General features: G+C 58.9%; 5 protein-coding genes across 12 annotated transcripts in view; 3 read left to right on the forward strand and 2 right to left on the reverse strand.

Moving 5' to 3' along the window:
* Positions 1–918, forward strand: part of TUBA4A (tubulin alpha 4a) — a 3770-nt gene extending 2852 nt beyond the window's left edge. The window contains exon 4 of the mRNA XM_027636563.1: positions 892–918. Within this exon, the coding sequence (XP_027492364.1) occupies positions 892–918 (27 nt within the window). The remainder of the gene's footprint in view (positions 1–891) is intronic.
* Positions 919–1008: 90 nt separating this feature from the next.
* On the reverse strand, positions 1009–3490 carry STK16 (serine/threonine kinase 16). Its single transcript, XM_027636699.1, has 7 exons — positions 3383–3490; positions 2475–2694; positions 2269–2402; positions 2073–2193; positions 1903–1998; positions 1711–1832; positions 1009–1622 (listed from the first exon to the last, which is right to left on the reverse strand). Exons 1-7 carry the CDS (start codon positions 3466–3468, stop codon positions 1484–1486), a joined length of 918 nt encoding a protein of 305 aa, XP_027492500.1. The 5' UTR covers positions 3469–3490; the 3' UTR covers positions 1009–1483.
* A 336-nt stretch (positions 3491–3826) lies between these two features.
* Positions 3827–9680, forward strand: GLB1L (galactosidase beta 1 like). 2 transcript variants are annotated; one of them, XM_027636696.1, is made up of 17 exons: positions 3829–4436; positions 4881–5053; positions 5369–5519; positions 5763–5823; positions 6098–6192; positions 6579–6759; positions 6848–6906; positions 7074–7195; positions 7369–7409; positions 7694–7812; positions 7950–8024; positions 8102–8191; positions 8323–8436; positions 8697–8828; positions 9156–9233; positions 9292–9371; positions 9444–9561. In XM_027636696.1, the coding sequence occupies exons 1-16, from the start codon at positions 4323–4325 to the stop codon at positions 9349–9351; spliced, it is 1665 nt and encodes a 554-aa protein (XP_027492497.1). In that variant the 5' UTR covers positions 3829–4322; the 3' UTR covers positions 9352–9371; positions 9444–9561. The 2 variants fall into 2 exon arrangements, with proteins under 2 accessions (XP_027492494.1, XP_027492497.1); XM_027636693.1 differs by having other exon boundaries at positions 3827–4436; positions 9156–9371; positions 9444–9680.
* A 222-nt stretch (positions 9681–9902) lies between these two features.
* ANKZF1 (ankyrin repeat and zinc finger domain containing 1) lies at positions 9903–16992 on the reverse strand. Of its 6 annotated transcripts, none has more exons than XM_027636688.1 (16): positions 16935–16992; positions 16335–16472; positions 15919–16031; positions 15411–15513; positions 14835–15019; positions 14447–14562; positions 14176–14323; positions 13722–13944; positions 13444–13545; positions 13080–13235; positions 12866–12982; positions 12152–12425; positions 11559–11670; positions 11268–11435; positions 11080–11150; positions 9903–10484 (listed from the first exon to the last, which is right to left on the reverse strand). In XM_027636688.1, the coding sequence occupies exons 2-16, from the start codon at positions 16459–16461 to the stop codon at positions 10364–10366; spliced, it is 2136 nt and encodes a 711-aa protein (XP_027492489.1). In that variant the 5' UTR covers positions 16462–16472; positions 16935–16992; the 3' UTR covers positions 9903–10363. The 6 variants fall into 6 exon arrangements, with proteins under 6 accessions (XP_027492489.1, XP_027492488.1, XP_027492492.1 ...); XM_027636687.1 differs by having other exon boundaries at positions 16877–16942; XM_027636691.1 differs by lacking the exon at positions 16935–16992 and adding an exon at positions 16905–16911.
* A 156-nt stretch (positions 16993–17148) lies between these two features.
* ATG9A (autophagy related 9A) lies at positions 17149–27432 on the forward strand. Of its 2 annotated transcripts, none has more exons than XM_027636686.1 (14): positions 17149–17323; positions 17532–17575; positions 18864–18928; positions 19231–19392; positions 19496–19637; positions 20590–21338; positions 21663–21816; positions 22042–22221; positions 23082–23327; positions 23628–23848; positions 24262–24379; positions 24556–24778; positions 24901–25043; positions 25152–27432. In XM_027636686.1, the coding sequence occupies exons 3-14, from the start codon at positions 18900–18902 to the stop codon at positions 25155–25157; spliced, it is 2373 nt and encodes a 790-aa protein (XP_027492487.1). In that variant the 5' UTR covers positions 17149–17323; positions 17532–17575; positions 18864–18899; the 3' UTR covers positions 25158–27432. The 2 variants fall into 2 exon arrangements, with proteins under 2 accessions (XP_027492487.1, XP_027492486.1); XM_027636685.1 differs by having other exon boundaries at positions 17149–17304.
* Positions 27433–27782: the final 350 nt, after the last annotated feature.

Here is a 27782-nt window from a genome sequence, read left to right on the forward strand (position 1 = left end):
CTGGTACTGGTGCTGCTATGCTTCCTCCCAGTGCTCTGCTCCAGCTCCGGCTTGCTTCCCATGTAGGTAATAGCCCTGGGGTCCCGTCCCTGGGCCTGTGGCTCACATCCCACCCCCTTCACTGCTCCAGCCAGTGGTGAATACGACTTCCTCGTGATCTATGGCCCCACGTTCTACCCTGGAGCTTGGGGGAGCAGATTTAGTCTGAGCAGGAAAAGATTGGCAGCTGCGGGGTCTTCTCCCCATGTACAGTGTGAGGATGGGCAGGCTCATCTGGAAGGATAGTGGTTGAAGCAGTGGGAGCAGTCTGGCACCCCTGCCCCTGTGGCCAGAATGCAGGGCAAAGGGTATGCACGGCTCTCTGGTGCAGTGGGTGCACCCCACAAGGGCACCCGGCATGGCACAAACCCCCGCGGCTGCTGTACTGCTGTGTGTGGTGAGAGGATTAAAGGAGGGGAATGCTCCCTGTGAAACTGCTTGTCTGCATCTTTTTTTTTTTAGCACCCCTCTGTGGACAGCCCAGCTGCTGTGTGTCCCAGCGAGCCCCTCCAGCCAAGGCTGCCTGCTGGACTGGGAGTTTCCCCAGCACTGGGATGGTTGTGTTGTCCCCAGGCTCTGCTCACTCCCACTAGAGCAGAGCTCCTGCTCCTGCCTCTCAAGGTCTGGCAGCTTCCCAGTCTGGGTACCCACCTCCCTCTCCCTAGGCAGCAGAGAAGTCTGGCCTGTACCCCTGCCACCACCCTTCTGCCTGCGCTGAGCCCAGCCCCAGAGGCTCTGAACAGCAGTGCCTGGCTCCAGCTGTGGAGTTGTGTTAGCTCCTGTCAGGATGGTTCTGGGGCCAGGGATTAACTTTCCCTGCTTACTGCTAATGCTCTGTCTGTGCCTCCCCAGCTGGCCTCTGCTGCCCTTCCCCTCTAGTAACGCTTGGCTGCTTAACCCAGACAGTGTGCCCTGCTCTCCTCATGACCCGGCAGGATCCCTCCCCACAGACAGGGACACAGCCACACATCCGCAAGAACGTATTTTACTTCAAACACAAGGCAACGTTGGTGCCAAGAGCAGTGGCAGAGTGGGCACTGAGGCCCTCTGCCTCCCTCCAGCACAGCACCGGGACCCAGCCTGCAGTTCTGCCCTGGGCAGGAGTGACCTTCCTGGGACACGGAGCTGCGGTACCGTGGCTCCTGCCCCCTGGGGGGTCCTACAACATCCTCTTCTGTCACCCCCGGGGGAAGCAGCAGCCAGTGAGGGCCCCATGTTTAGCAGCAGATCACACATCCACAGCTCTGAGGCACAGACCAAGGCCCAGGTAGCAGCATCCAGGGCACAGAACACTCCAAATCCAACACACCTCCAGCACAGAGCAGCAGCTCTCCCCCAGGGCATTAGTTCCCTCTGCAATAGGTCTGCAGGGGAGCAGGGATTAGGGCAGCTGCTTTTCTCCTGGCTCAGCCTCGGGGCGCATCACCGCTGGAATGGGATGGGCTCAGATCTGTGTGGTGTCCTGTCCCACCAGTGCTGGCTGCAGCCCCTCCAGCTGGCGGAGGATGTCATCTATGTTGGGTCGCTCCTGGGGGTTCACTGTCATCATAGAGGAGAGCAGGTGCTGCAAACCAGCTGAGTACCTGGAGGAAAGACAGTGACGGGGAGACCCATGTGGAGCACAGGACAGGGGGCTACCCAGGAGTGGGGTCACCCTCCCCAGCCCCTCACCTGGTTGTGGGGGGAAACGTGATGGGGTTCTGCACTGCCAGAGCCACACTGTCACCCTTCTGGAAAATAGCATCAAAGGGGCCCTCCCCAAACATCATGCAGTACAGCACACAGCCTAGGGACTAGAGCACAGTTGGGTCAGGGCAGCTTCATGGCAGTGGGACAGGGTGGGCCAGAAGGCTGGATCCTTACCCAGATATCCGTGCGCTCATCTATGACGCACTGGCTCGGCACCGTGAAGAGCTCAGGAGCACGGTAGGAGATGGTGCAGCGCTGGGCAGCCCAGTCCTGCAGAGGGAAGAGCGGGGATATAGGGCTTGGGGCAGGGAGAGGCTGGTGGGGTGATGTCCCAGGCCACCCACCTGCACAGCCATGGCCTCCCGAGAGCTGTTGACTTCGATGCGAGCTTGGTTCATGGAACCCAGATCCATCAGCACAGGCTGGTCATCCTCATCCAGCAGCACATTGGTGGGCTTGAGGTCTCTGTGGGGATTGACATCACCAAGCACCCACTGGGGCCCCTGCCAACCCCCCCAGCCAGCACTGCCAGCCCCTCACCTGTGTGCATAGCCCTTGCTGTGGATGGCTTGGAGCCCGCGGCAGATCCCATGGAGGATGAGGAGGATCCGCTGCTCTGGCATGAAGGTCCCTTTCTCTCGCAGTGCTTCCACCTCTCTCCAGAGGGTCCCGCCCTGGCACACACAAGCAGCTGGTCACCACTGCTGCTCCTGGGGTGGTGAGGCAGCCAGGAAAGCCCCTCTCACCTTCACATAGGGCAGGAGAAGCCAGGCCTCGTGCTTGGCGCCCTTCTCCACCATGGCGTGGGCCACCAGGCGCAGGATGTTGGGGTGGTCGAAGAGGCCGTGCATCTCCACCTCGTGCAGGGCGGCCTGGCGGTCCTCCTTGTCGTGGCACAGGATGCGCTTCAGGGCGTAGAAGCGCCCATCCCGCAGCCCCTCCACCAGGTCCACATAGCTGAAGCCCCTGCAAGGAGTCAAGCATGGCGTGGGCTGGGCACTGTGGCATCCACGTCAGGGCCTTGAGCCCAGTCTAAACTATCAACACTCAGAGGAGAGGCCAGAGGGAATCCCTCAGCCATGCCAAAGCGTCCCCACTCTGCATGAAAAACCCCACTGGCCCAATCATCCCCACTCCCATGGCTCTGAGCACCCACTCCTTGGCATGACCAACCCCTGCCACCCAGCACGAGAATCCACCACCATGCACAAGTATCCCTTATGCTGAAGCATCAACCCCCACCAAGCCCAAGTATTTCCCCCATGCCCCAACGTGACCTGAGCTCAAGCACCTCCCCACCCTGCCCGACCATCCCCTGTGCCAGAGCATCACCCCCCTGCCCAAGCATGTCCCTACGCACAAGCACCCCCCCTTATCTAAGCATCTCCTTATGCCTGAGCATCACCCCCACGCCTGAACATTCCCATGCCAAATCATCCCCCATGCACAAGCACACCCCTGCCCAAGCACGCTCCCCATACTCGAGCACTCCCCCTGCACAAGCGCCCCCAGGCCCGCGCGCCTCCCCATACCCGAGCATCCCCCATGCCCTAGCACATCGCCCCCCCGCCCGTAGACCCCCCTTGCCCGAGCATCCCTCGCAGACCCCTGGGACCCCACGCCCGAGCCCCCCGCGCCCCAGCCGGCCGCGCACCCCTCTGCCAGGCGGTGGAGCAGGAGGTACCGCGCTCCCCCCAGGCTGACGGTGCCCCGGGAGCAGACGCACAGCGTCTGCCCCATCGCCCGCCCGCGTCATCGCCCGCCGCCGCGCGTCACCCCCGGCGTCACCCGCCGCGTCACCCACCGGGCGGGGCGGCACCGCCTCCCGCTGCTCGGTGCCGCCGCTGCGGCGGGGATCCCGGGCTCCCTCCTCCGTGCGAGCGGGGACCGCAGCGCCCAGCGCCCGGCAGCCCCGCGCGGTGCCCCTGGCGCGGTGGCATCCCCCGGTGGCGGTGGCATCCCCCGGCGCGGTGGCATCCCCCGGTGGCGGCGGCGGCGGCAGCCCGCAGTGCCGCCGCTCCCGGGGCTGGCCCCGGTAAGCCAAACCCCTCGCACAGGCGAGCGGGTCGGCGCTGCAGGGGACAGAGATGACGGAGCCACCTCAGCGGAGCTCGTCCTTCCCTGCGGCATCTCCCGACACACCTGTCATCAGCTCTAGCCCCAGCTCTGACCCTCTGTCCGGGGATGTTTTCCTTTCCCTCAGCCAGCAGCAGCATCCCTCCTACTAGAGCTACAGCCGAGGTTTCCATCACCACCTCTCTGATGGAAGGAGCGGGCTGAGCTCACTGGAAGGGTTCTGCTTGGTGGTGATACTTTTATGAGGCTCCTTGTCCCCCCACGTGTGTCACCCACTATCCCGGGGGGCACCGGGGATGTGCTCGGCGGCCGGAGCCTTCTTGGTGGTGTGCCGCCAGCATCCCCTGCTGGATGGGCTTTGGAGGGTCTGATGTGCGGCTGGCCAGGCGTGGAGAGTCGGAGCCGCCCATCCCCGTCCCATGGTCCCGCCCCAGCCGTGCTGCAGTTCCAGCTGCTTGCACTGAATATCTGGAGGAAGCAGCACTCGGCGCTGGCTAAGATCCTTCTCGGATCATGTGATGGTGGTGTCCACGTCCAGCTTCGTCCTCTGCCCCGGGCCTGCCGAACAGCCGGCGAGGATGGGGCTGCCGGCCCTCGCCCTGCTGCTGGCAGTGAGGCTCCTGAGTACGCAGGTTAGCAAACATGGGTGGAAAAGTTTGGGAGAACCGTGTGGGGCTAAGCTATGAAAGATCCGGTGGGACGACTCCGGAATCTGCCTTGCTTCCCTCTCCGTGTTCCTACTCTTCCTGCTATGGCTTCCTCGTGCTGCCGCCCACGTCCCGCCCCAATGTCCCGCTTGCATTTCCAGCTCCCTGCCTGTCCTTTCAGCACCCCTCCCAGCAGCACCCGTCCCCCAAAATGCCACTAGCTCAGCCGCCGGATGTTTGATTAGCAGGGAGGGTGTGAATGGTTGCTCTGCTTATCCCTTCTGCTCTCCCAGGGCAGTGTGGTACCCTCCTCGGGGGATAGCCCCCCCGGAAATAGCCCCCATCAGTCCCTGTCCCAGGGAGCATGGGAGGAGGCAGTTTGGCTTGGAGAGAGTCTTCTGCCCCCCCAAAACTGCCACTCTCCCGCAGGCCTCCCCCTCACCACGCTCCTTCCAGGTGGATTATGAGCGCAACTGCTTCCTTAAGGATGGTGTCCCTTTCCGCTACATCTCAGGCAGCATCCACTACGCCCGTGTTCCGCGGCCTGCCTGGAGGGACCGGCTGCTCAAGATGCACATGAGTGGGCTCAGCACTGTGCAGGTGTAAGCCCCAACGGCGCACAGCCCACTGCCACCACAGCCACTTGGGGTTTCTGGGATCTCTGGAGTAGGAACAGAGACAAAAGTGTTGTCTGACCACAGGGAGAAAGGTCCAACACTTGCACTGGGCTGTTGTTCCAGGACGCCCCTGCCAGACAAAGGCATGAACCTGGGCTAGTGCCAGTCCAACCCTGGTTGCCATAATCAGCTCAGGCTGGAGGCCAGTTCCCAGAAGCAGAGGGACCGGCTGGTGGGAGGGTTCCCTGTTCTGCTGGAGTACCCTTAACCCCTGCATGCTGATCTCCCCTCTTGCCCCAGCTATGTCCCCTGGAACTACCATGAGACGCTGCCAGGGGTTTATGACTTTGCTGGGAACCGGGATGTGGAAGCCTTCCTGGACCTGACAGCTGAGCTGGGACTTCTGGTGATCCTGCGGCCAGGGCCCTACATCTGTGCAGAGTGGGAGATGGTGAGCCCTTGGCCCCAGCATGGCACAGAGGGGTGACAGGTGGTCTGGGAAGGGCTCAGCAGGGTTGGCCTTTCTGGCTGCCACAGTGACTCCAGTGTCATGCCAGCCAAAGTTGCTGCCCTGTGGGGCACATGCTGTACTGGTGCTGAGCATTAGCACTGCGCTGGCTGGTTTCAGCTGTGTGTCAGCCTGGGCTGCTGAGCAGTTTCTTTGCTTCCCTCTCTGCTGTGTGTGTTTCTCTAGGGTGGCCTGCCTGCCTGGCTGCTGTGGAAACCAGACATCATCCTGCGCTCCTCTGACCCCGGTGAGGCTCAGCACAGGGCTCTGGCCATTGTGTTCTTACAGCCTGGTGCCAGCCCTGGCACACTGGTGTCTCTCCACACACCTGCCAGCCCCACGTGTGTTGTCTTTCTTATAGTCTTCTCCATCTTTTGGGAGCCTCGTGGTTTGTACTCCACCTCTGCTTCCCCATTGTGCTTGGCCCTTCCCTGTCTGTTCTGTCTTCCTCCTGGCAGGCTGATTGCAAGTGGGCTGAGGTGGATGCTGCAGCCAGGCTGAGCTGCCCTCTGTCACCCCAGCCTACCTGGCAGCTGTGGACTCCTGGCTCCATGTCCTGCTGCCCAAGATCAAGCCACACCTGTACCAGCATGGGGGGAACATCATCAGCGTGCAGGTAGAAGTGCTGTGGGGCCCAGCTCCCTGCCCTGCTCTGGGTCATCTTTGGATGTGCCCCAAAAAGGCACCTGTACACCCTACACCATGACCTCACCCAGTACAGCTCAGATAAATCCCTCTCAACTTCTGGACCTGGGTCTAAATCCAAAGGCTGGGACTCTGAGGTACCTGTCATCACCCCAGTTGTGGTTTGAGGGACACTGGCAGAAATAGGGCTCATGGTGGGGCTTAAAGGTCATTTTCAGGACACACCTGGGGGTTTTCACTACATCTAATGATGTCAGGAGGAAAGGGAGGAGCTGGGTGTTTATCCCAGTGGGTGGTGGGACCTGGCTGCAGCCCTGTCATGTGCATCCTGGGTGCCAGCCCCTGCCTTGCTCACAGGTGGAGAATGAATATGGGAGCTACTATGCCTGTGACTATGGATACCTGCGGCACCTGCTGGGCTCCTTTCGAGCGCTGCTGGGGAGTGAGGTGCTGCTCTTCACCACCGACAGCACGCGAGCGGAGGAGCTGCGCTGTGGCACCCTGCAGGGGCTCTACGCCACCATCGACTTTGGGCCAGGTACCCCTATGGGGGAGGAGGAGGACAAGGAGAGAGAATGGGGATTCCTTCTCTGTCCTGCTCAAACCTCCTCTCTTCACCTCCACAGGATCCAATGTGACAGAGCTGTTTGAAGCCCAGCGCCGTGTGGAACCGAAGGGCCCCCTGGTGAGCTTGGCATGGGCACTGTGGGGGAATGACCTGTGATGGCTTTGGGGAGGCAGAGGCAAAGAGCGGTGTTGGGGCCAGGCTGCAGGTGAGCAGGGGGAATGTGGATGACAAATGGGTGCCAGGAGCCCCAGGTCCAGGCGGGTGACAGTCCCTTTCTCCCCTAGGTAAACTCTGAGTACTACACAGGCTGGCTGGACTACTGGGGGGAGGCGCACGCCAGCACCAGTGCAGCGTGGGTGGCCCAGGGGCTGGAGGACATACTGCAGCTGGGAGCCAGTGTCAACATGCAAGTAGTCAGCTGGCAGGGGGCACAGCCAGCAGGGGAGTTGGCATCACCTCTACCTTCATCCCATGGGTTTGGGCAGGCAGGGCTGGGACTGTCGGTGCAGCAGGGAGGGGCCTGGTGAGTCCCTACCAAGTCTGTATGGGTGCTGACTGGGTTCTCTGGGGTTATCATAGGTACATGTTTCATGGAGGGACAAACTTTGCCTACTGGAGTGGTGAGTAGGGCCTTGCCCTAGGGAGGGGGCACTGCAGGGCTGGGGGGCCATCCCTGAGGAACCTGCTTCAGGCTGTTGTTCTGTCTTACGGGGCAGGCTGACACATAGCCAAGGGCCCCTGAACCCAAGCTTGTCCTTGCCTGGGAACTCCTTTTGTCCCTAGGCAGGGGTCCACAGTTCGGGATCATGCCCTCCAATTGCATTGCAGCCAGCCTGGGGCTGGCTTCCATGCCCTGGGCTGTGCCAGAGCCCCTTCCTCCTGCTCACATTGCTTCCCCGGCCAGGTGCTGACTACAAGGACCAGTACAAACCAGTGACCACCAGCTATGACTATGATGCCCCCCTGTCAGAGGCAGGAGACCCCACCGAGAAGCTGTTTGCCATCCGCATGGTCATCAGCAAGGTATTGAACTTGGCAGGAAGGGGACAGTACTGGGTACTGCTGCCTTTGCCAGGACAGAGGGGAACATAGAGGGTCCCAGCAGGGCAAGGGACATCTCCCTGCTTGCCCCAGGGGGCAGCTGACAGTTTGCTGTTCAGTTCCAGCCCCTGCCAGTCGGTCCGATGCCACCTGCCACTCCCAAGTATGCCTATGGCTGGGTAGCCCTGCGGAAGGTGAGTGCCTGTCCTAAGGGCTGTGCTGCCCTGGCCTGGCACTGCTCAACTGCCCAGCACCCATCCCTCCTTTGCAGTATGCTGACCTCCTGGATGTCTTGGATGTGCTGTGCCCCTCTGGGCCCATCCAGAGCCAGTTCCCCCTCACCTTTGAGGCCATAAAGCAGGTGAAGGGCTGGGAATAGTGGGGAACACTTGGGGAGATGCACCTGTCTGCATGGCCCTGGGTCTGGGGCAGAGGGGCAGAGCTCATCTCCAGCCCCATTTCCCCTCTGTGCTGCTGTGCTGTGTCCTGCAGGCCCATGGCTTTGTGCTGTACCGCACACAGCTGCCCCGGGACATCCCGGACCCAGCCACACTCAGTGCTCCTCCCCACAGGATCTGCGACCGTGGCTACGTGATGCTGCACAAGGTGAGGTTGTGGGAGCACACCAGTCCCTGGGCCAGTGCTGAGGGCTGTGGGACAGCCAGCAGTGGAGCTGTGCCATGCCAGGGCCTTGGGGACAGCCAGAGTGCTGAGAGCCATACTGAGCCCTTGTGGTGTGGCTCTCTAGCCTGAATCTGTCCCCTTTGGGGGCAGAGGGCAGCCCTGGGCTGGCTCTGCGAGGGCTGGCAGCATTGGGGGTGGTGGGATATGAGCACAGCCTGGCAACACTGACCTTGCGGCTTTAGGAGTACCAGGGGATGCTGGAGAGGGATGGGCAGATGACACTGCGTGTGACAGGCAAGGCAGGGGACACCCTGGACATGCTCCTGGAGAACATGGGCAGGATCAGCTTCGGTGCCAATGTCAGTGACTTCAAGGTAAGAGGAGAGAGCCCTCCAGAGGGAATGGCATGGCCACCCACGTGACCAAACACCTCCTCTACTGCCACCTGTGACAGACCCCAGCCTTCAGGGGGGCCACCCCAAGTCCTGTTCCTTGGTTCATCTCACACCATTCCCTGGCAAACCTGCCAGGACAGGACTGAGAGACTGGCACCCCTCTCCCACTTAAGGTGCCATGGCAACCAGGGCCCTTCAGCCCCTCAGAGGGAATCCTATTCCACCTTCACTACTGCTAGGGAAGCCAAGTATCCTTCTGCCTGTGGCAGACACTGCTACCTCATTTTCCCTCCTGTTCCATCTCAGGGCTTGTTGGGAAACATCTCCTTGGACTCTATCCCTCTCAACAACTGGCTGATCTATCCCCTGGCCATAGATACTGCAGTTGAGCAGGGCTGGCCCCACGCTGCCATGCCAAAATCAAGCAGCAGGGGCAGAGCAGGGCCAGCCTTCTACACCGGGACCTTTGAGACCCCTGGCATTGCCTGGGACACCTTCGTGAAGTTCCCAGGTTGGAGCAAGGTAAGGCAGTGCCAGGAAAGGGGGTGAGGGTAGAGCAGGACACAGCTCAGTCCCATCTCCATCATCTTCCAGGGACAGCTGTGGATAAACGGCTTCAACCTGGGCCGGTACTGGACCCACCGTGGGCCCCAGCAGACCCTCTTCGTGCCCGGCTCGGTGCTGCACGTTGGCCGTCCCAACAACATCACAGTGCTGGAGCTGGAAGGGGCACCCCTCACCCCCCTCTTGCTCTTTCTCGACCGACCCCTTTTCAACAGGACCCTCAGCCACAGCATCTCGGCCCCAGAATAAACACAGTGCTGCTGGGCACTGGCCTTGCTTCTTGCTGGGGCTGCAGAGATGGCAGAGGGCTGGTGAAGTACAGAGGCTGCAGGGTCCTAGGAAAGTGGCACAAATCCTGGCATAGACATACAGAGCTTCTACCCTCCTCTCAGGCCAGGCAGGGCTTGTGCTAATGAGAAAGGGGCCCAGGATTGAGATTTATTTGCATGTTAATCCCACATTCATCCCAAATAGTTCCAGTGCTCATGCTGACTCTGCCCCTGTCTAAGGGGTCAAGGCACCTTTTTATTGACAATGTAGGCAGAAGAGGTAGTTGCTAACATGACAGGGCTGAGATGCTGAGGGGAGCCAGGAGAGGAGAGGGCAAAGAACCACCTCAAACGTGGCTGCAGGTAGCTCAGGGCTGCAGGGTCTGTACGTGTCAGGATCTGTCCCTCCACCACAGACAGCAGCCTACAAGATAGCCATGAGAAAAGCTGGCAGCAGGACCCCCAGCTGGAGCCAGGCAACCAAATAGTCCTGGCACCACACAGTAGCACAACCTCTCAGTTCTAACATCCCCAGAGTCAGCACCCAGAGCGACATTCATGCCTAGAGCCTTGCCAGGGCTGCCCCAGAGTGACATGGTCCACAGGCTCTCCCTTGCTGCACAGCCAGTGCTCAGCTGTGTCCTCACATTGGTCCTTGGCAGGTGGCAGCAGTCCCCAGCCTTAGGTGTGTCTGGCCTGCGTCCGGCGGTGGGTTTGCAGGCAGGCCGTGGAGCAGAAGGAGAAGTCAAGGTAATGGAAAGGGATCCGTCCCAGCAGGGACTCTCCACAGTGCCAGCAGCGGCTGCAGGAAAGAACAGAGCTGGCCCTGAGTAAAGGGGACACTTGAAGAGAGTTAGAGGAGGAGAGGATTCACTGCCTGGGCTGTGACATGACACCAGCAGCATGAGGGAGCTGATGCTTGTCTGGTCCTGCAGGGCTGATGTGCTCACCCAGCAGCCTAGCCAGGATATACTCCCTGGAGGAGATGCTGTGTGAGAGGATAGTCTGAGGACACTTAGAGGCAGAATAAACATGGAGGAATTTGGCCTCATATGTAGTTGTAAAGCCCCTGCCCAGATCAGCACAGGCTGTGCTGGCTACCAATAAGCCTGTGGGATGGCAGAGGGAAGAGATGTGAAGTCAGGAACAGGGGCACAGGAGTGGCTGGGGAGTTGGCTTGCCATAGATCTGGCTGCAGGTGGACTGAGTCATCCTTTGCAAAATATTTCAGAGGAGCAGGGCAAGACAGAAAGCAATCTTTTATACAAGCACTGCAGGGAACTGAGTGGACAGGAATAGCTTTAGACTGGAAATGAGAACTGGAGCAAGAGGGGCAGGGAAGAGCTGTGTTGACATGGGAGAGTTTGTGTGCAGAGCCATGCTGCCAGGACCATTACCTGATGTTGGTAAGCGTTGTGCCGGTGTCCTGCAGCTGCGCAGCCAACCTCCGCTCGGCAGCCAGCGCCCTCTGGGGAGCAGAGAGACAGCTCAGCCACCCCTAGCCCCTGGGAGCTGCTGTGCCCAGAGCCCACCACAGTAGCACTGCCTCAGCCGGGTTCAATCCCTTCCCAATGCACAGCCTCACCTTCTCCCTGTCAGACAGGGCCGCGAACCTCTGCTTCTCTTCCTGCTCCTGCTCCCAGCGCTGCCGCTCCTCCCGCTGCACTTGCTCCCGTTGCTTCCGCTGGGCTTTCTGTGCCCGCTTCTTCTCCAGCTTTTTGGCTTCCATCTCCTGTGTCAGGGGCCCTGGTACCTGGGGGCAGAGGGCAGGTGGCATTTCCCACTGAGCCTGGGGCAACAGCACAAGTGGAAGAGGGGCACTTTGCTCTGGGGTCCCCCAGCTTCCAGAAGGCAAGGGCAGAGGGCAGGCACCCACCTTGGCACGGCTGTAGTCGTACTTGTCTGGATGGTCCACCATGAACTTGCGGAAAGCGTTGCGGGTCGTTCTGTCAGCAGAGACGCAGTATGGGGTCCTTTCCTGCCTGTCCCTGCAAGACAAGGGAGACCAGCTCACCCTGCCACCTTACTGCCCGTGTCCCACTGGACTGTGAGCCCAGTGACTCCCCAGAAATATGCAATGTGTACTGCAGGCCATGGTATCACAGCCAAGGAGGGGAAAGTTCCTTATTCCTACACTAGAATCCTCAAAATACTCCCCTTCTTGCATCTCAAAGCCCCAGAATGGGACTTTGGTCTCATCCCTACCCTCAGAACTGCTCACCAATAAACCTGGGTGCACTTTGGGGCATTGCCTTGCCTGCAGCTGTGCCAGACCAGGCAGGCAGAGAAAAGGACGGTTCAGTGCTTAGACCTCCCATAACAAACCCAGACATCTGGGGTGGTAGAGACCAATCCTGTCTGTCTCAGGACAAGGGTGGCACCAGTTTCCTGCAGTTGAGACAGGAACGAGTTGCTGGACTCCCACAGCAGAGCTGTGGTTGTCAACTGCTGGGGACCCTGCAGCCATACCTGAGGGCAGGGTCTGCCCCTGCCTCCAGTAGCAGGCACACGGCCTCCGCCTTGCCTGCCCGTGCTGCCACGTGGAGCAGACTGCAGCCACGCTCATCCACAGGCTGATTGAGCAGGGAGTAGGCCATATCCAGAGTCTGTGTGACCTCCCCATCCTCGCTGTCCCCTGGCAGGCCCTTGCTCTCTCGCACACCCAGGAGGTGCCGCAGTGTCTGCACATCCCCTGTTTTGCAGGCAGTGAATAAGGCATCGCGGAGCTGGGTCCGAGGGTCTCCTACGAGGGGAGAACAGGAGAGAGTCTGATCCCTCCCTGGGCAGAGCGGTGCTCTGGTCTGACTAGGAAACATGCATGATGCAGTTAAAGCATCATCCTGCTAGCTGGATTTGGGCACTGCAGGATCTCCAGCACTTTCAGAGCCTCTGACAATGTACCATGGCATTGCTGGGCACTGCTGGTAGCAGCCAAGTCCTCTCCTGAGATAAGACCCACTCCAATCCCCTCAAAACACCTGGCTTAGTCAGGTGCTGCCTGGCCCTCCAGTTCAGAGCTACTGCTCCTACATACACACAGCTCACTCAAAGGCACATGGCTGCACTACAGACATCCCACACCCAGCTGCTCTGGACACCTGCATGATGTGCTCTTCACCCCACCGCAAAGCCGCCAGTAAATGGGGCAGGCATCCAGGTGACCCAGCTCCTGACCCCACTTACCACCATCACCCCAGAGAAGGGGCCCAGCCTCAGTCTCCCCCTGCAGCTCCGTCACTGGTTCCCAGCCAGGCTGCACACACTGAGTACAATGGTATCCAGTCTCTTCAGCACAGGCCTCTGCACAAGGAACACATAGTAAAGAAGAGGGACAGGGTCAGCCTGCACCTCAGCCATGGCCTTCCTACACCGCCCCCAGACAGCTCTTCCCTCTCACCTTTCTTCACCTTCTTGTCCCTCTTCTTCTTCCTTTTGCGGTTTCGCTTGGGCATCACTTCGAACTCCCGGAGGTCCAAGGTCCCCAGTGTCACTTCAACAGTCTCCAGCTCCCCTGCAGGGCTTTCCTCCTCCTCTTCCTCCTCCACCTCTGGAGCTGAGGGAGTAATAAGACTGAGGCTGAGGCCCCTCACACAGGAGCAATCACTTAGGTCTCTCAGCTGAGCACACCCTATCTTTCTCCTGTCCAGAATGAGGCCACACTCCACAGATTCTCCTCTGGGCTACAAATCTGGTCCATGCCTCCTATCTGGTCAGACTCCTCCTGTTTGCTCAGTTATGTTTCCCTCCATGGCTCAACTCACCAGTTGTGTTCTCCTGTGGGGGATTCATCTCTGCTTTCCACTGCCTCTTCTGCCAGACCTTCCTGGGGGACCCAGTGATATCCTCCAGTGGTGTATCCTTCCCTGGGCAGCAAGGGTGCTCCTGTTATTGCCTGGGGACAGGGAACACCCCATGTCTCCAGGGATTGAGGGCTGGAGGGCTAGCACCTCCACCCCCTAGAGCATCATCCCCTCCCGCACAAGAGATTACGTCACCCCACCTGCCCTGACCCACAGGAACAAGGGCTGGTCTGACCTACCATACACCTGCAGGCTGGCCAGCGTGGCGTGGACTCGCAGCACCTCTCGCAGGGTGGCCCTGCGGGTGCTGAGGGGGATGTGGCAGACACGAGGGTCCCCTCGGGTGAGGGGTGGGTTCCTGCCACCAAAGAGCAGCGCACGGTTGTGACGAGGGGCCCGGAGGAAGATGCGCTGAGCTTCATTCAGGTGCTGTGCCCAGGCTGCCAGGAGGTCCTGAATATCCTGGGGAGGAAGGGGAAGCACTATGGGATCCTGAGCACATTGCATGGGCAAAGGTATCTCTGGAGCAGGGACAGACCCAGGAGGGCCTCAGAGCAGCCTCTTTTATGCCCTGACCCTCTTGCAGAGCCCACACCCCTGCTATGCCCTCCAGCAGCAGTGTGGTACCACCTCACACAGCCAGATAAGACCACATCTCCCTGATAAGAGCCCAGTGCTGTGGTGCATCCTCACCTTGAGCAGAGCAGCCTCATTGTAACGCCGCAAGGAAGCTCCGGCTGACTTGGGTGCTGACCCCTGGGCATCCCACAGGCCCTGGGCTGTGCCACGCCGTGCTCGCACCGTGTAGCGGTGGAAGGTCTTGTGTTCCTGCACCTGGGGGCTGGGGAGAGGGGCAGGCATGAGCAACAGGGCTCAGTGCATGTGGGATTAACATGCAAAAGTAGCTCCACTTGACCATGCAACCCCAGCCAAGGAGTAAGCCCAGCTGTCGCTCTGTACTCACCCCCGGAACACAGCTCCTGCAAAGTGCCCACCACCCATCATCAGCACAACCCAGCACGTGCTCATGCTGAAGCTCTGCAGCGACGCTGTCAGCTCTGCTGGCTCCTCAATGTCACCCTGATACACAGACACCCTTGCTAGCAGGGATCACTTCCTTAGCTCTTGCTGTCCCCCAGGGCAGAGATCAGCCCCTCTGCTGGCACCAGAAATAGGTTTCTGGGAGCATCCCAGAACCAAAAAATAGGCCACCAGCAAGTCTGGTGCTCTGATCTGGCACCAGAGACCACCCTTCCCATAGTGGGAAGTCAGGGACTGTCAGACAGACGTCTACCCCCCAGTGCCACCCACCTTCTGAGGTCCCTCTCCCAAAAAGCTGGGCTGTGACTTGCCTTCCCTGTGACCAGCACGCAGCGATATGCAGAGATGAGCTGGCCCTTCGCATTCCGGACCAGCACCTTGTGGGAGCGGGAAGTCTGTGGGGTCCCAGGGCTGTCACTGGCAGAGGGCAGCAACTCTGACTCACTGCTTGTATCAGAGCTCTCTGAATCGGATCCTGAGATGCTCGAAACATCACCTGCAAGGGAAAAAAGAAGGTGCAGTGAAACAGGGCAAAGATTAACCAAACAACCTCCCCAAAACTCCGCAGGTGACTCCGAGAGCAAGCCCACAACCCCAGGAATGTTCTGTCCAATACCCTACATATCACAAGGGGGCTGTGGGTTGAAGAGAAAGGGGCTTGGGGTTCTGGATCCGCAGGTACGCCTAGGCAGCAGCTCAGTTATAATGCCCCCTTCGTCCTAAAACAAATCATCAAGGCTCAGGAGCAGTGCTGGAACCACAGAAGACCCCACAGGGGCAGAATAAAGGAACCCTGAGCTAGCAGAGAACTTCATCCTTGCACAGAACAGGCCCAGCAAGGTCGCTGACAGCCCCTGGGCTCCAATGCAGATAGCCCCCTTCCTCACCTGCGCGGGTCTTCTCCTCAAACACTTCCACAGGCACTGCCCGGCGCCCACGGAGTCGCTGCTTCAGGTTGAAGCGGTGCCAGTCGAGACGGTAGTGCTCAGTCTGTGGAGCAAAGAGGTATGAGCCAGCAGGGTCTTAGTGGTCCATGGAAACCCCCACCACCAAAGGGCATGAGGTGACAGACTCTGAGGGCTAAACTTATGCTGGGACTCTTCAGTGATCCTGACTGGAAGACTGCAGTACATTAAGGAACAGTTAATCTAAAGAGGTACAGGCCTGTGCTGTACTTACATTTACTTCCACTGGGACACTTTTAATCAATAATGACACTTTTAATCAATAACATGCAAGGTTTGAGTGCCAGATACCAACAGGATGTGAGCAGTAGAGCTCCAGGAAACAGCCAGCATTGGGCTGCATCATGCTGGGGCTGAGCTTGCACAGCAGGACCCCACCAGTCATGCCAGCCCCACGCCCACCTCATGGTGGCTGCCCGGCCCTGCTCACCTGCTCCTCCCGGCTGCTGAACACCTGCCCACAGGTTGAGCAGCACATCCTCTCTGGCATCTCAGGGACCTCATGGACCTTCTCCTTGCAGCTGGTGGTGGCTGCAGGCTTCTCTGTAGGAAGAAGGAAGCGCTCTGCACAGGCAGCTCCCCAGGCTACGCCAAGAGGAGCAGAGCCTCCTGAGTCCCTTCTCAGTCACCCAAAGAGCTCTGTGGTTGTAGAAGACGCTTCAGGGACCTTGGGGTGACACTGAGAAAAGCCCATTTACCTGCCTACAAGGCAGCTCCCATGGCCAAGCTCTAGTGTGGCTACCCACGCTCTATTAGGGACAGAGTTCCTAACCTGTGGCTTGGGGCTGGGGGGCAAGCGCTTAGACAAATACTTCCCTCATGGCATCCCCACGGAGTCCCACGCACCGTGGTTCACTGGTGCCAACTCAGCAGCACCTGCATCTGCAGCAACTCCACTGACAAGGGTCAGACCGTGAAGAAGGACAGGGTCCTGGGCAGCCTCGAACACGGACCTGCTCTCCGGGGCCAGCATTGCTCCTGCTCCTGGCGGATGGGACGGTGCCTGAGCGACAGGCCCGGCGGGAACCACCCGCGGGTGACCCACGGGCACACCGCTCTCTCTCCACCCGAGCCCTCCCTGCGGCCGGGACCTTCCCGCCGTCGCTGCCCCCGGAATCCTGCACCACCCAAGGACATTACCCCCCCGCCCCCCCCCCCCCCCCCCCAAGCTGCCATATCCCCATGAGCTGCCGTACCATCACTCCCCCAAACCTGCCGTGCCCCCATCACCCCCCCAAAGCTGCTGTACCCCAATGAACTCCCCAAGCTGCTGTACCCCCATCGCCCCCCCCAAACCTGCTGTACCCCCACTGCCCCTCAAAAGCTGCCGTACCCCAATGACCTCCCCAAACCTGCCGTACCCCGATGACCCCGCAAAGCTGCCATACCTCCACCGCCCCCCGAAAGCTGCCATACCCCCATCACCCCCCCCAAACCGCCCCGTCCCCCAATGACCCCCCGCGCCGCTCACGCGCGGCCGCCGCCGCTCGGCCCGGAAGCACCTCCCGTCACATCCCGCCGCCGCCGCGGGGCCCGCCCCCCCCGCCCATTGGTCACCGCGCCCGCTCCCCACCTGCCCATTGGCCGTCCGCGTCCCACCCCGCTGTCGCCATTGGGCGCCGCTGCCGCCAGTCGCGGGCGGGGCCGAGCGGGCCGCGCCGGGCCGGGCCGGGCCGGGCCGGGCCGGGCCGGTGGCGGCGGGGGGGCCCCGCCATGGCCCACTTCGAGACGCAGTACCAGCGCCTGGAGAGCTCCTCCACCGAGTCCCCCCCCGGCGGCGGTGACCTGCTTGTCCACGTCCCCGAGGGTGCCAAGTGTGAGCGGCGGCAGGGGAGGTTGGGGCCTGGCCGGCGGCGGGATGCGGGGAGAGGCCAGGGACGGAGGGGAGAGGCTAGACACCGAGAGAAGCCGGGAGTGGGGGCTGCGGGGCCGGTTTGGGACCTCGGGGGCCCGGGGCAGCGGGAGAGAAGTGTGTTGTGCCGATCACAACAGCGGGGGTGGGTGTGCTGAGGGCCCCTCACCCTGTGCTGCTTCTTCCTTCAGCTCCGTGGCATCACATCGAGAACCTGGACCTCTTCTTTTCTCGAATATCCTTTCGCAGGGCGAGGGTCAGGTGGGATGCAACTCCTGCCTATCGGGCTCTCAATGCGGGGAAAACATGGGGTTTGGTGTAACTTGGAGCTTGGGCAGTGTCTCCCCCTTCCAGTAGGACACCACACAGCTCCAGAGGGGCTGGCAGAAGCCCCAAACCTTGGGATGCTGTCACCCGACACTGAGGGTCAGACAGCTGCTTCCAGGGATTCTTGGCAGAGTGATGACGGTACTAAGTTGTAGTTACAATTAATGCTTTATTTTCTTAACAGATTTTATTGCTAGCATAGCATTTATAATCAGAGTAGTGGAGGGTTTCTGTAAGCAGCACAGAATTTTATAGCATCTCTTAGCTTATTGTTTCTAATCACCTGGATTCTCTACAGATCAGGTCATATCTTGATACATAGTTTGCTATATCAGTATGACAGTCACAATGAGAATCAAAAATCCTGTAAAAGAATACAAATCACTCAGTTCTCAGAGGAAGCAGATGACAGTGGGGGTGTCCCTGGCTACTGAGGGGTCCTGGGTCTCACTGTCCAGCAGCAGTTCTGTTACAAGTTCCCACTTAGGACTTGTAACTCCTTGATTTTGTGGACAATGCTCTGGGTGGGGTTACACTTCCGTGTTCTCTGACTGGGTCATCACCTCTGTCAGGTTGGCCAGATACCTGGGACCTTCAAGGACAGCATGGGAGAGAGTAATCAGCCTGGTGCCAAGGAATCTTGAGGCTGGTAGGGAGGGGAAAGAGAAATCTGTTTGATTTGTGTACTTGGTTCACAGGACCCTCAGGGCCTGATAACTGGGGAAAGGGTGACCCTCTCGGTCATGGAGAATGGCTGCTTGCCTTATAGAATGGTGTTAGTTATGCTGACCACATTGCCTGGGTCAGAAACAGGGACACCAGTCATAGGTGCTAGGTGCCATTGAATGCATTTTTGCCTGCCTCTGTGTTGTCCTGCCTTGCCCTAGCCATCCTTGTGCAACCTGAGGGCAGGCTGAGTTTCTCCTCTGTGCTGGGACAGACCCTGTTCTGGGTGTTGGGTGGGGGAAGAAAGGAGCATGGATGAAACCAAGTCCTCCAGTTGTGCTTTACCTGGGCAGAGTATGTTTTCCTGCAGTGGGGAACCAGCTTGCTGATGAGGAGGGTTGGGAAGGATTTTCTGCTGGTGGTGGAGGGAGACTTGACTGGGGAGCTTTGGAATACCGGTGGGACAGAAGCTTCTCCATCCTTCATCAGAGAGGAGTGTCCAAGCTGTTCTCCTTGACTGTAGCTTTCACGTCTATAACCTGCATCAGAAGAATGGCTTCACTTGCATGCTCATTGGAGAGATCTTTGAGCTCATGTAAGTGCAGATTCCCCTCTGTTGTGGCTGTGACACCTGCTGGGGAACAGCCATAGGCATTTGGCAAGCTCATGCATCTGGGAGGGTGGAAGGGCTCCTTTCATAGTTGTCCTGTCTCCCTCTCATTAGGGTTTTCTGTGCCCCAAACCTGCATTTCACTTTGAGGAACCATTGTCCATGAGCTTTCCTGCTCCAATGGCTGTGGGAGTGCATCACCATGACGTGTGACCCTGGCTGCTTCACGTTTTGGGGAGGGGAGCAGAAGGGTGATTCCCTCACACCTGCTCCTTTTTTTTTCACAGGCAGTTCATCTTTGTGGTGGCATTCACCACCTTTCTCATCAGCTGTGTTGATTATGACATCCTCTTTGCCAACAAAGCATTAAATCACAGCCAGCATCCCAGTGAACCCATTAAGGTGACTTTGCCAGATGCCTTCCTGCCTCCAAATGTCTGCAGTGCAAGGTGGGTGCAGTGGAGGGCATGTTAGCCACTGCTCTTGCTTTCTCAGGTACTCAGGGCGCCTGTCTGGGCCTGTCTCCCCCTACTTGCCTCTTCTTGCTTGCAGAATCCAGGCAAACAGCTTCCTCATCTGCATCCTGGTGATAGCTGGGGTTTTCTGGATCCACCGACTTGTCAAATTTATCTACAACATTTGCTGCTACTGGGAGATTCACTCTTTCTACATCAATGCCCTGAAAATCCCTATGGTAAGTAGCTGAGCCGGGGGCTGTGTGTGAGGAGGCTGAGGGTCATGGGAGGCATTTGCTGGGTGAAGCAACTTTCCTGCATGCCTCTCCACTTCTCCTCAGACTTCTACAAAGCACTCTTCCCTCTGCTCCATAACCACATGGTCTCCCTTCAGCCTCTTCTCCAGCAGCCAGCTTATTCCATGTTAACCCCTCTCTGCCCAGCCTGCCTCTCTGCCTGCTGGCATACGTCTCTGCCATCTGCCACTCAATATGTGTATTCTTCAGTGATGGCCTTTTCTGTGCTGCCTTCCACAGAGAAGGCATAAGCAAGGATATCCTCATACCCCTCTGGATTAGGGGTGGACAACCCCATCTTCCTTGTTTACTTTTGGGGGAACTGAGGCGTGGAGCTACTTAGTTGCTGAAGGTCACATAGGAGATTGGCATGTCAAAGGTGGGGTTTGAGGCTTGCACATACATCCTAGTCCAGAGTCCTTGCTCTGATGGACAACATGAAAAGGTGTGTGTGCATCCTGTGAAGGGAGAAAGTGTCTTGAGAGAGGTGGGGTGAGCCAAGAGGCCCGATTTGTCACCACCTTTTCCGTGGGCTCCCTCAGGGACACTGCTTAAGTCCCTTCCCCTGTTTGTGTCTCCCTGCTGACTCCAAATGGAAGCTCTGGGAGGACCCATGGGAGCCTGGAGCTGTGTTTGTGCCTCCAAGGCAGCTGGTATGTGAGTGGCTGGGAAACAGTCATCTGTGCTAATCTAGAGGTAAAGGGCACCAGGGCAAGGTATGGGGTTTGCCCGCTGCAGGCTGAAGCGGTGCCAGGAGGTGCCTTCTGTCCTGGTGTTGCATGGGTTTTGTCAGCACCCCAAGGCGTGCGCTGGGACCTGCTGCTTCAGTGGGCTTAGCCCAGCTTCTGACCCTGGATGCTTCCTGCCCCTGATCTTGCTGCTTGTCCCCTTCCAGTCCACCTTGCCCTACTACACCTGGCAGGAGGTGCAGGCCCGCATAGTGCAGATCCAGAAGGAGCACCAGATCTGCATCCACAAGAAGGAGCTGACAGAGCTGGACATCTATCACCGCATCCTCCGCTTCAAGAACTACATGGTGGCCATGGTGAACAAGTCACTGCTGCCCATCCGCTTCCGCCTACCACTGCTGGGAGACACAGTCTTCTACACACGTGGGCTCAAGTACAACTTTGAGCTCATCTTCTTCTGGGGTCCCGGCTCCCTCTTTGAGAACGAGTGGAGCCTGAAGGCTGAGTACAAGCGGGCCGGGAACCGCCTAGAGCTGGCTGAGAAGCTTAGCACTCGCATCCTCTGGATTGGCATTGCTAACTTCCTCCTCTGCCCCCTCATCCTCATCTGGCAGATCCTCTATGCTTTCTTCAGCTACACGGAGATCCTGAAGCGGGAGCCGGGCAGCCTGGGCGCCCGCTGCTGGTCTCTCTATGGCCGCTGTTACCTCCGTCACTTCAATGAGCTGGATCACGAACTGCACTCACGCCTCAGCAAGGGGTACAAGCCAGCTTCCAAGTACATGAACTGCTTTATCTCCCCGCTTCTTACCATCGTGGCCAAGAACGTGGCTTTCTTTGCTGGCTCCATCCTGGCCGTGCTCATCGCTCTCACCATCTATGATGAGGACGTGCTGGCAGTCGAGCATGTCCTGACCACGGTCACCCTGCTTGGGGTGGGCATCACGGTGTGCAGGTGAGGTTGGGTCTATGCTGCCCCTGTGCTCCTGGCAGCGCTGTGGGGAGCAGTGGGGCTGGCAATCCATGTAAACATGCTCTTTGCTTGCAAATGGATGTGAATCTGCCTGAGTGAGGGGGACGGCTGGGGAGAGGCAGGACCAAGCAGAAGAAAGGGGGTAGTGGTGATCCTGGGTGCAGTAATTGCATGATATGAAGGGCTGGGCTGGCAGGAAGGTTACAGGTGGAGCTGTGATATGGGGCGGTCACCCTGCCCACCTAGGATGACGCCTCCCAGGAACTGAGGTGTGATGCTGTGATGTTTCCCTGTTCTGTCCTGCAGGTCTTTCATTCCTGACCAGCACCTGGTGTTTTGCCCAGAGCAGCTGCTGCGAGTCATCCTGGCACACATCCACTACATGCCTGACCACTGGCAGGGCAACGCCCACCGCTACGAGACCAGGGATGAGTTTGCCCAGCTCTTCCAGTACAAGGCGGTGAGCTTGGCTTGTGTGGGGCAGGGCTGTGGACTCAGCCCCATCCCTGCAGGAGGGAGAAGCTGCTGGAGAGCTGAGCAGCTCCTGGGCTGCTAGAGGAGCAGGGCAGCGTTCTCAGAGACACCCTGCCCCAGGAGATGGAGGGCTGGAGCTGGGGGCTGGCTTTAGGATTGTGGGTTTTTTGACATCCTCAAGCCTGTGGTGAACCCATCTGTCTGTGCTCAGGTCTTCATCCTGGAGGAGCTCCTGAGTCCCATTATTACACCCCTGATCCTCATCATCTTCCTGCGGCCCAAGTCCTTGGACATTGTTGACTTCTTCCGCAACTTCACTGTGGAGGTGGTGGGTGTGGGTGACACCTGCTCCTTTGCCCAGATGGATGTGCGCCAGCATGGCCACCCGGCGGTAGGTCCCATGGGAGGCAGGAGAGCAGCCTGGGCTGCCCACCAGCATGTCTGGTCCTTTAGACCTATGAGAGGCCCTAACTCAGCCTGTAGCCCTGCCACTCACCTCTGGGTAGGGTGTCTGGATTTGCCAACACAGATCACCAGCCCCAGAAGGCTCCTGTGGCCTGGTTGTGATTATTGACCAGATACTTTCTGAACCAGGCTTTGTCATTTCTTTGACGCCATTGCCTGTCTTCACAATCAAGAGTCTTGTGTCCTCAGGAGAGAGGAATGGGGATATTTGGACATTTAGAAAGTGTGACCACTAAGAACTGATGTAAAGAAGCTGGGTTGGTTGTGCTCAGGAGAGAGGCAGCCTTGAGGAAATGGGAAGCATTTTCCATTATGTAAAATCTAATACAGAGGGAAAAGGGATCCATCTGTTTCCTGTGCCTGGGAATTTAGGTTACTTGTCTAGGGAAAGACTCCCTGGTGACAGAGTCATGAACTAGGGAGTGGGTGAATCCAGTGGTGGGAAGCTTTTAAGAACAGTCATTTGTTGGCTGCAATCACTCCTGCTGTGAGCCGTAGAGTACAAGACAAGGCGTTCAGCTCCGTATTTTGTGACTGTCCCCAGCTCCAGTTCCCTTACAGTGATGCTCGTTCTGGGAGGTGGAAGACTCCATGCTTGTTGCTTCTTCTCCAGACTGTGAGGGCTGAATGAATGTGGGACTTTTGGTGTAGCACCTGCTACATAGGGAGCTGCAGCCCAGCTTGTGCTGGGTGTTGCGTGCTTTGCCCAGTCTGATTGCAGGATTCCCAGGCCTGGCCGGGTTTCGAAGCAGACCCTGTCCCTCATTACTTTTCTGTTGTCTGCAGTGGATGTCAGCAGGAAAGACGGAAGCCTCCATTTACCAGCAGGCCGAGGACGGCAAGACGGAGTTGTCCCTCATGCACTTTGCCATCACCAACCCCAAGTGGCAGCCGCCCCGTGAGAGCACAGCTTTCATTGGCTTCCTGAAGGAACGGGTGCACCGAGATAGCAGCGTGGCGCTGGCTCAGCAGGCTGTGCTCCCTGAAAATGCCCTCTTCAGCTCCATCCAGTCCCTGCAGTCAGAATCAGAGGTGCCTGGGCTCAGGGAATGCAGGGTGTTCTTGGGGTGCTTGCTCGATGCTGACTAACTGATCCTCAGACCCTCTAGGCAATTTTGCCCTTGCCTGGGATGTATGTGGGGATGCAAATGTGATAGATTAGCACTAGCTGGGACACTTCAGGGTTTCAGGAGAAGACAGAAGGCTGTCCTGGAGCCCTGTGAGGTGGGAGAGGGGCTGGAATAGCTGAGGTGTCGCAGCTCTGTGCTGCTGGTGGGGATCAGTTCTCCAGCTCTACACAAGACAGTGACTCTCTCTCCTTCAACTCTGCAGCCTCACAGCCTGATTGCCAATGTGATAGCAGGCTCCTCAGCACTGGGCTTCCACATGAGCCGGGATGGACAGGCGTCCCGCCATCTCTCTGAAGTGGCCTCGGCCCTGCGTTCCTTCTCCCCACTCCAGTCTACCCAGCAGCCTCCCAGCGGCTTTCAGGCGGCAGGAAGGGATGGAGAGGGAGCCCAGCCTCGTGGCACCAGTGCCATGACAGCCTCTGGGTAAGCTGCCAGCTGGAGAGGGGCAGACCTTGCACATTCCTTTACCCTGTGCCCAACTGCCATCCTGTTGTCCTAGGTGCATGGTGGCATTTTTCTCTGCAGCCCGGGACAGCAAGGGACATACTCACAAATACAGTTAGACTGAGGTGCTTAGGCTCGCCCCAAAGGACAGGGTAGAGGTCCTGTTGTTCTGTAGGTATCACAGTGGTGAGAGACCCCCATAGGGAAGAGGCAGTGCCATAACAGGGCTGGTCACCTTGTGCATTTGGGCAGGTGCTGCGGAAGGAACTGGGTAGGAACTGTTCCTACCCAGTTCAGGAGCAGATCTCTATGAGCCTGACATTAGAGTGTAGAAGGGCTGGGCAGTGTGGGGCCACCTGAGCACCAAACACCACTTGTGTGTCTCATGGCAGTGCCGATGCGAGGACCATGAGCTCGGGAAGCAGCGCCTGGGAGGGTCAGCTGCAGAGCATGATCCTGTCGGAGTATGCCTCCACTGAGATGAGTCTCCATGCACTCTACATGCACGAGGTGAGCAACCCAGAGCTGGGCTGAACAGAGGGTGTGGAGCAGAGCAGGCTGCCTTGCTCCTGGGCTGCTCTGTCTGTTGTGACCAGGAAACTGAGTGTGTGCAGTGCTGCAGAGAGGGTGTGTTTGGGCGTATGGGCTCTCCCACGCAGCTGAGTCACTCATGCTTTGTCATGCAGTTGCACAAGCAGCATGCCCAGCTGGAGCCTGAGCGGCACACTTGGCACCGACGAGAGAGCGACGAGAGCGGGGAGAGCGCCCACGAAGAGCTGGACACTCAGCGGGGTGGCCCCGTCCCCATTCCTCGCTCTGCCAGCTACCCCTTCTCCTCGCCACGGCAGCCCGCCGAGGAGACAGCCACGCTGCAGACGGGCTTCCAGCGGCGATACGGGGGCATCACAGGTATGGGAGCCAGTCTGAGCCCAATAACCCATGCCCTTTATGGACTGGCACAAGCAATTTGCCTGCTGCTGAGCACTGGCAGTCCCCCAGGTAGCTAATCTTCCTTCTTGCCTCTCCTGCAGACCCAGGCACAGTGCACAGAGCTCCATCACACTTCTCCCGTCTCCCTCTGGGAGGCTGGGCTGAGGACGGGCAGTCAGCAAGGCACCCAGAGCCTGTGCCAGAGGAGAGCTCAGAGGATGAGCTTCCGCCACAGATCCACAAGGTAGGGGTGGACAGCTGTGGCTCAGAGGGCCACAGGGTACTCTGCATGTCAGGTTGGGGTGCTGGCAGCTGGTCCCAGTAGGTGTCACCTTCCCTCTCTGTCTTGCAGGTATAACCTTGTAGACTGGGGAATCTCATGGGGCTTGCAGACTGGGAGCCACCTGGGCAGCAGGATGTGGCATCGGCCTGATTCTTCTCCTGTCCTGAGTGGACATTTTGTTGCCATCAATTGCCGAAGAGACAAAACTGCCAGGCTGGCGGCTTTGCTGTGGCACCTTGTGTCCAGCCATGTGTCAAGTCAACACCACTCTGACTTGTGGGGTGAATGCGTGTGTGAGTACATACATGTGTCTGTGTTCACATCTGTGTCGTCCGTGTCGGAGGATCTCTGCAGAGGCTGTGGAAGCTGACGTGACAGGATTAGCAGCGAGGAGCTGTGGACTGTCTTGGAGGTGGCAGCAGCAGCTGCTCTTTGAAGGGATGTGAGATGCCACCAGCTCTATCCAGATGTCCTTCCGGAGCTGGGACCTGCCTCCAAAATGAGGGCAGGAGTTGCTGAGGGTGGTCTAGCTCAGTTTGTAGCACCACACTGCCCTGCCTGCAACACTGAGGAGGTGCCCAGGACCATGCTTGTCCTTCCAGAGGGGACCAGTGTTGTGCCTCTCAGCCCTGAGCAGGACAGCAGTGGGGCAGTAACCCACCCCTCTGCCTCAGCACCCTGCAGAGGAATGGGTCCTGATAGCTGCTGCTGTGAGTATGGGTGGGATATAGAGCTGGTGGGAACAGCTCTGGCTCAATCCCAGGATACTGCAGCTCTTCCCTGACTCTCACAACAGCTGGCCCATTCCCTGCATGCAAGAAAGGGTCAGTGACATGAAAGTCCTGGGTCCCTGATGTCCCTCCCATCTGGCAGCCTCCGTGCCATGCCTCTGGGCTGGGCCAGCAGCATCTTCCCCCTGTGCAGCACCCATGGGATGCAGGCTGCTAGTGGGCCCTCCTGCAGTGCCAAAGAGACCCCAGTGTGGAGCAGCCGGGCTCTCTGGGTAGTGCTCACAGCCCCTTCAGAGCCCATCCTGAAGGTCTTGTGCTCTGTGTGTTGGTTCCTTCTCTCCAGGCACAAAAAAGGCCTTTTTCCCCATGCCCAGGTGCTGTTGCATTGGGTCTGTCCTGATGCTCTTCCTGTGGAAGTGGGCCTTTCCTCTTCCCCAGGCAAAGGTTTTGGTGCATCTCGCCCAGAGGCTCACAGCTCCTCCTTTCCTCCTGAAACCTTCCTTTTGCTTGCAACATGGTTTCAGCTGCTGTGGAGACCGTGTACCAAGCAGCTGTGTCATGCCTGGATAGGAGTCCTGAAGAAGGGAGCTCAGCCTGGGGATCATGGTGGGGAACCAGGATCCCAGCTGTGCCATGTAGCCTCAGACAAGACCTTCCCACCATCCTTCTGGTTTCTCTCTCTTCTCTTTGCAGCTTCTGAGAATTTGCATCCCAGCTCCTGCCAGGATTTGCTTTCCATCCTTCTTGCCTCTGGCAGGGGCTGCTTGCTTTTGCCATGCCCTCTGCGAGCACTGCACAGTCCTCTGCTGTCCCTGGAGTCCAGGGCCACCCCTCTTCCCCTGCCAGGGTTATTGCCCTCTGCCCTTTGAGCATGGGACAGAACGTGCTGCCAAGCCACCTACTACCAGGGGTACTGCACCTATGTAGCCCAGGCATGAGCAGGGCTGAGGGGCTTGTGCAGGGTCAGGCTCTTTGAGGTAGCGGGCTCCCTGCTGCCATGGAAAGGGCTGGGCTGGGGCTATAGTTGCTCTGGGGTCTGTATGAGATCAAACAGAGCATGCTAAATTGTAGCTTGGGTGAAGTTCAGCTCTTCAGTGCTGGGGTCAAGGCTCCGTGGACCTGGATGCTGCTGGGGTCTTTCCATGGAGGAGTGGCTGCAACACTCCTGCTGCAACAGCCCCAGAGCAGCTTTGGCTTGGGACTATCATGGCTTGGTGAAAGGAAACTGAAAGCAAATCCCCAGGAACCCAGGCTTTCCAGTGGCTTCCCTGGTTGTCCAGGCTGCTGCCCTGCTCGAGGTGAGCCTCTCTGGGGCTGTGGGACACTGCATTTGGGCTTCCCAGTACAGTTGCTGCTGGTCTGTAAGCTTGAGTGGCTGCAGGCAGTGCCCAGGGGAAAAGCCTAGGCCTTTCCCTGGGCTGTCGGAAGGGAAAGGCCGGGCAGAGCAGGCCTGAGACTTTGCCGCATGTTGTGCTTGTGTCAGTGTCCCATGTGCATGGCGAGCCACTCTTCCTCATCTCCTCTGGGGCGTGCGGGGGTCCCTGAGGAGCGCGGTACTGCACCCTCATGCCCTCGCTGTACAGCTGTATAGCCATCTAATAAAGATGGGGTGTATCATCCCTTCCCGCGTCCGAGTCTCCCTTCACTCTACGGCACTGTGCAGCCCACCTGGGCCCAGAGGAAACCGCTGAGCAGAATGCCTGCCATGGCAGATGGGAGCTGCGAGGAGCCCGCAGGAGGCTCCGGTGGCCAGGAGCGCGATCCCGGCCGCGGGGGGAGGCAAGGGCTATATTTATCCCCGGGAGGGCAGTGCCTCGTCCTGCCTGACCTCTGCGGCGGGAGGGCCCCACTGGGGCTCCGGAGGCTATCGCGGCACTGCAGGGCCGGGCTGGCGGCGGCGATAAGCGGGAACGGGGCGTTTCACCTCGGCTGCGGGGACCGCCCCCGGCCCAGTAGGGCGTCCCACTGC

The sequence above is a fragment of the Corapipo altera genome, unplaced genomic scaffold, assembly GCF_003945725.1.
Source record: "Corapipo altera isolate COAL_440 unplaced genomic scaffold, ASM394572v1 45, whole genome shotgun sequence".
In the NCBI taxonomy this organism is placed as follows: Eukaryota; Metazoa; Chordata; class Aves; order Passeriformes; family Pipridae; genus Corapipo; species Corapipo altera.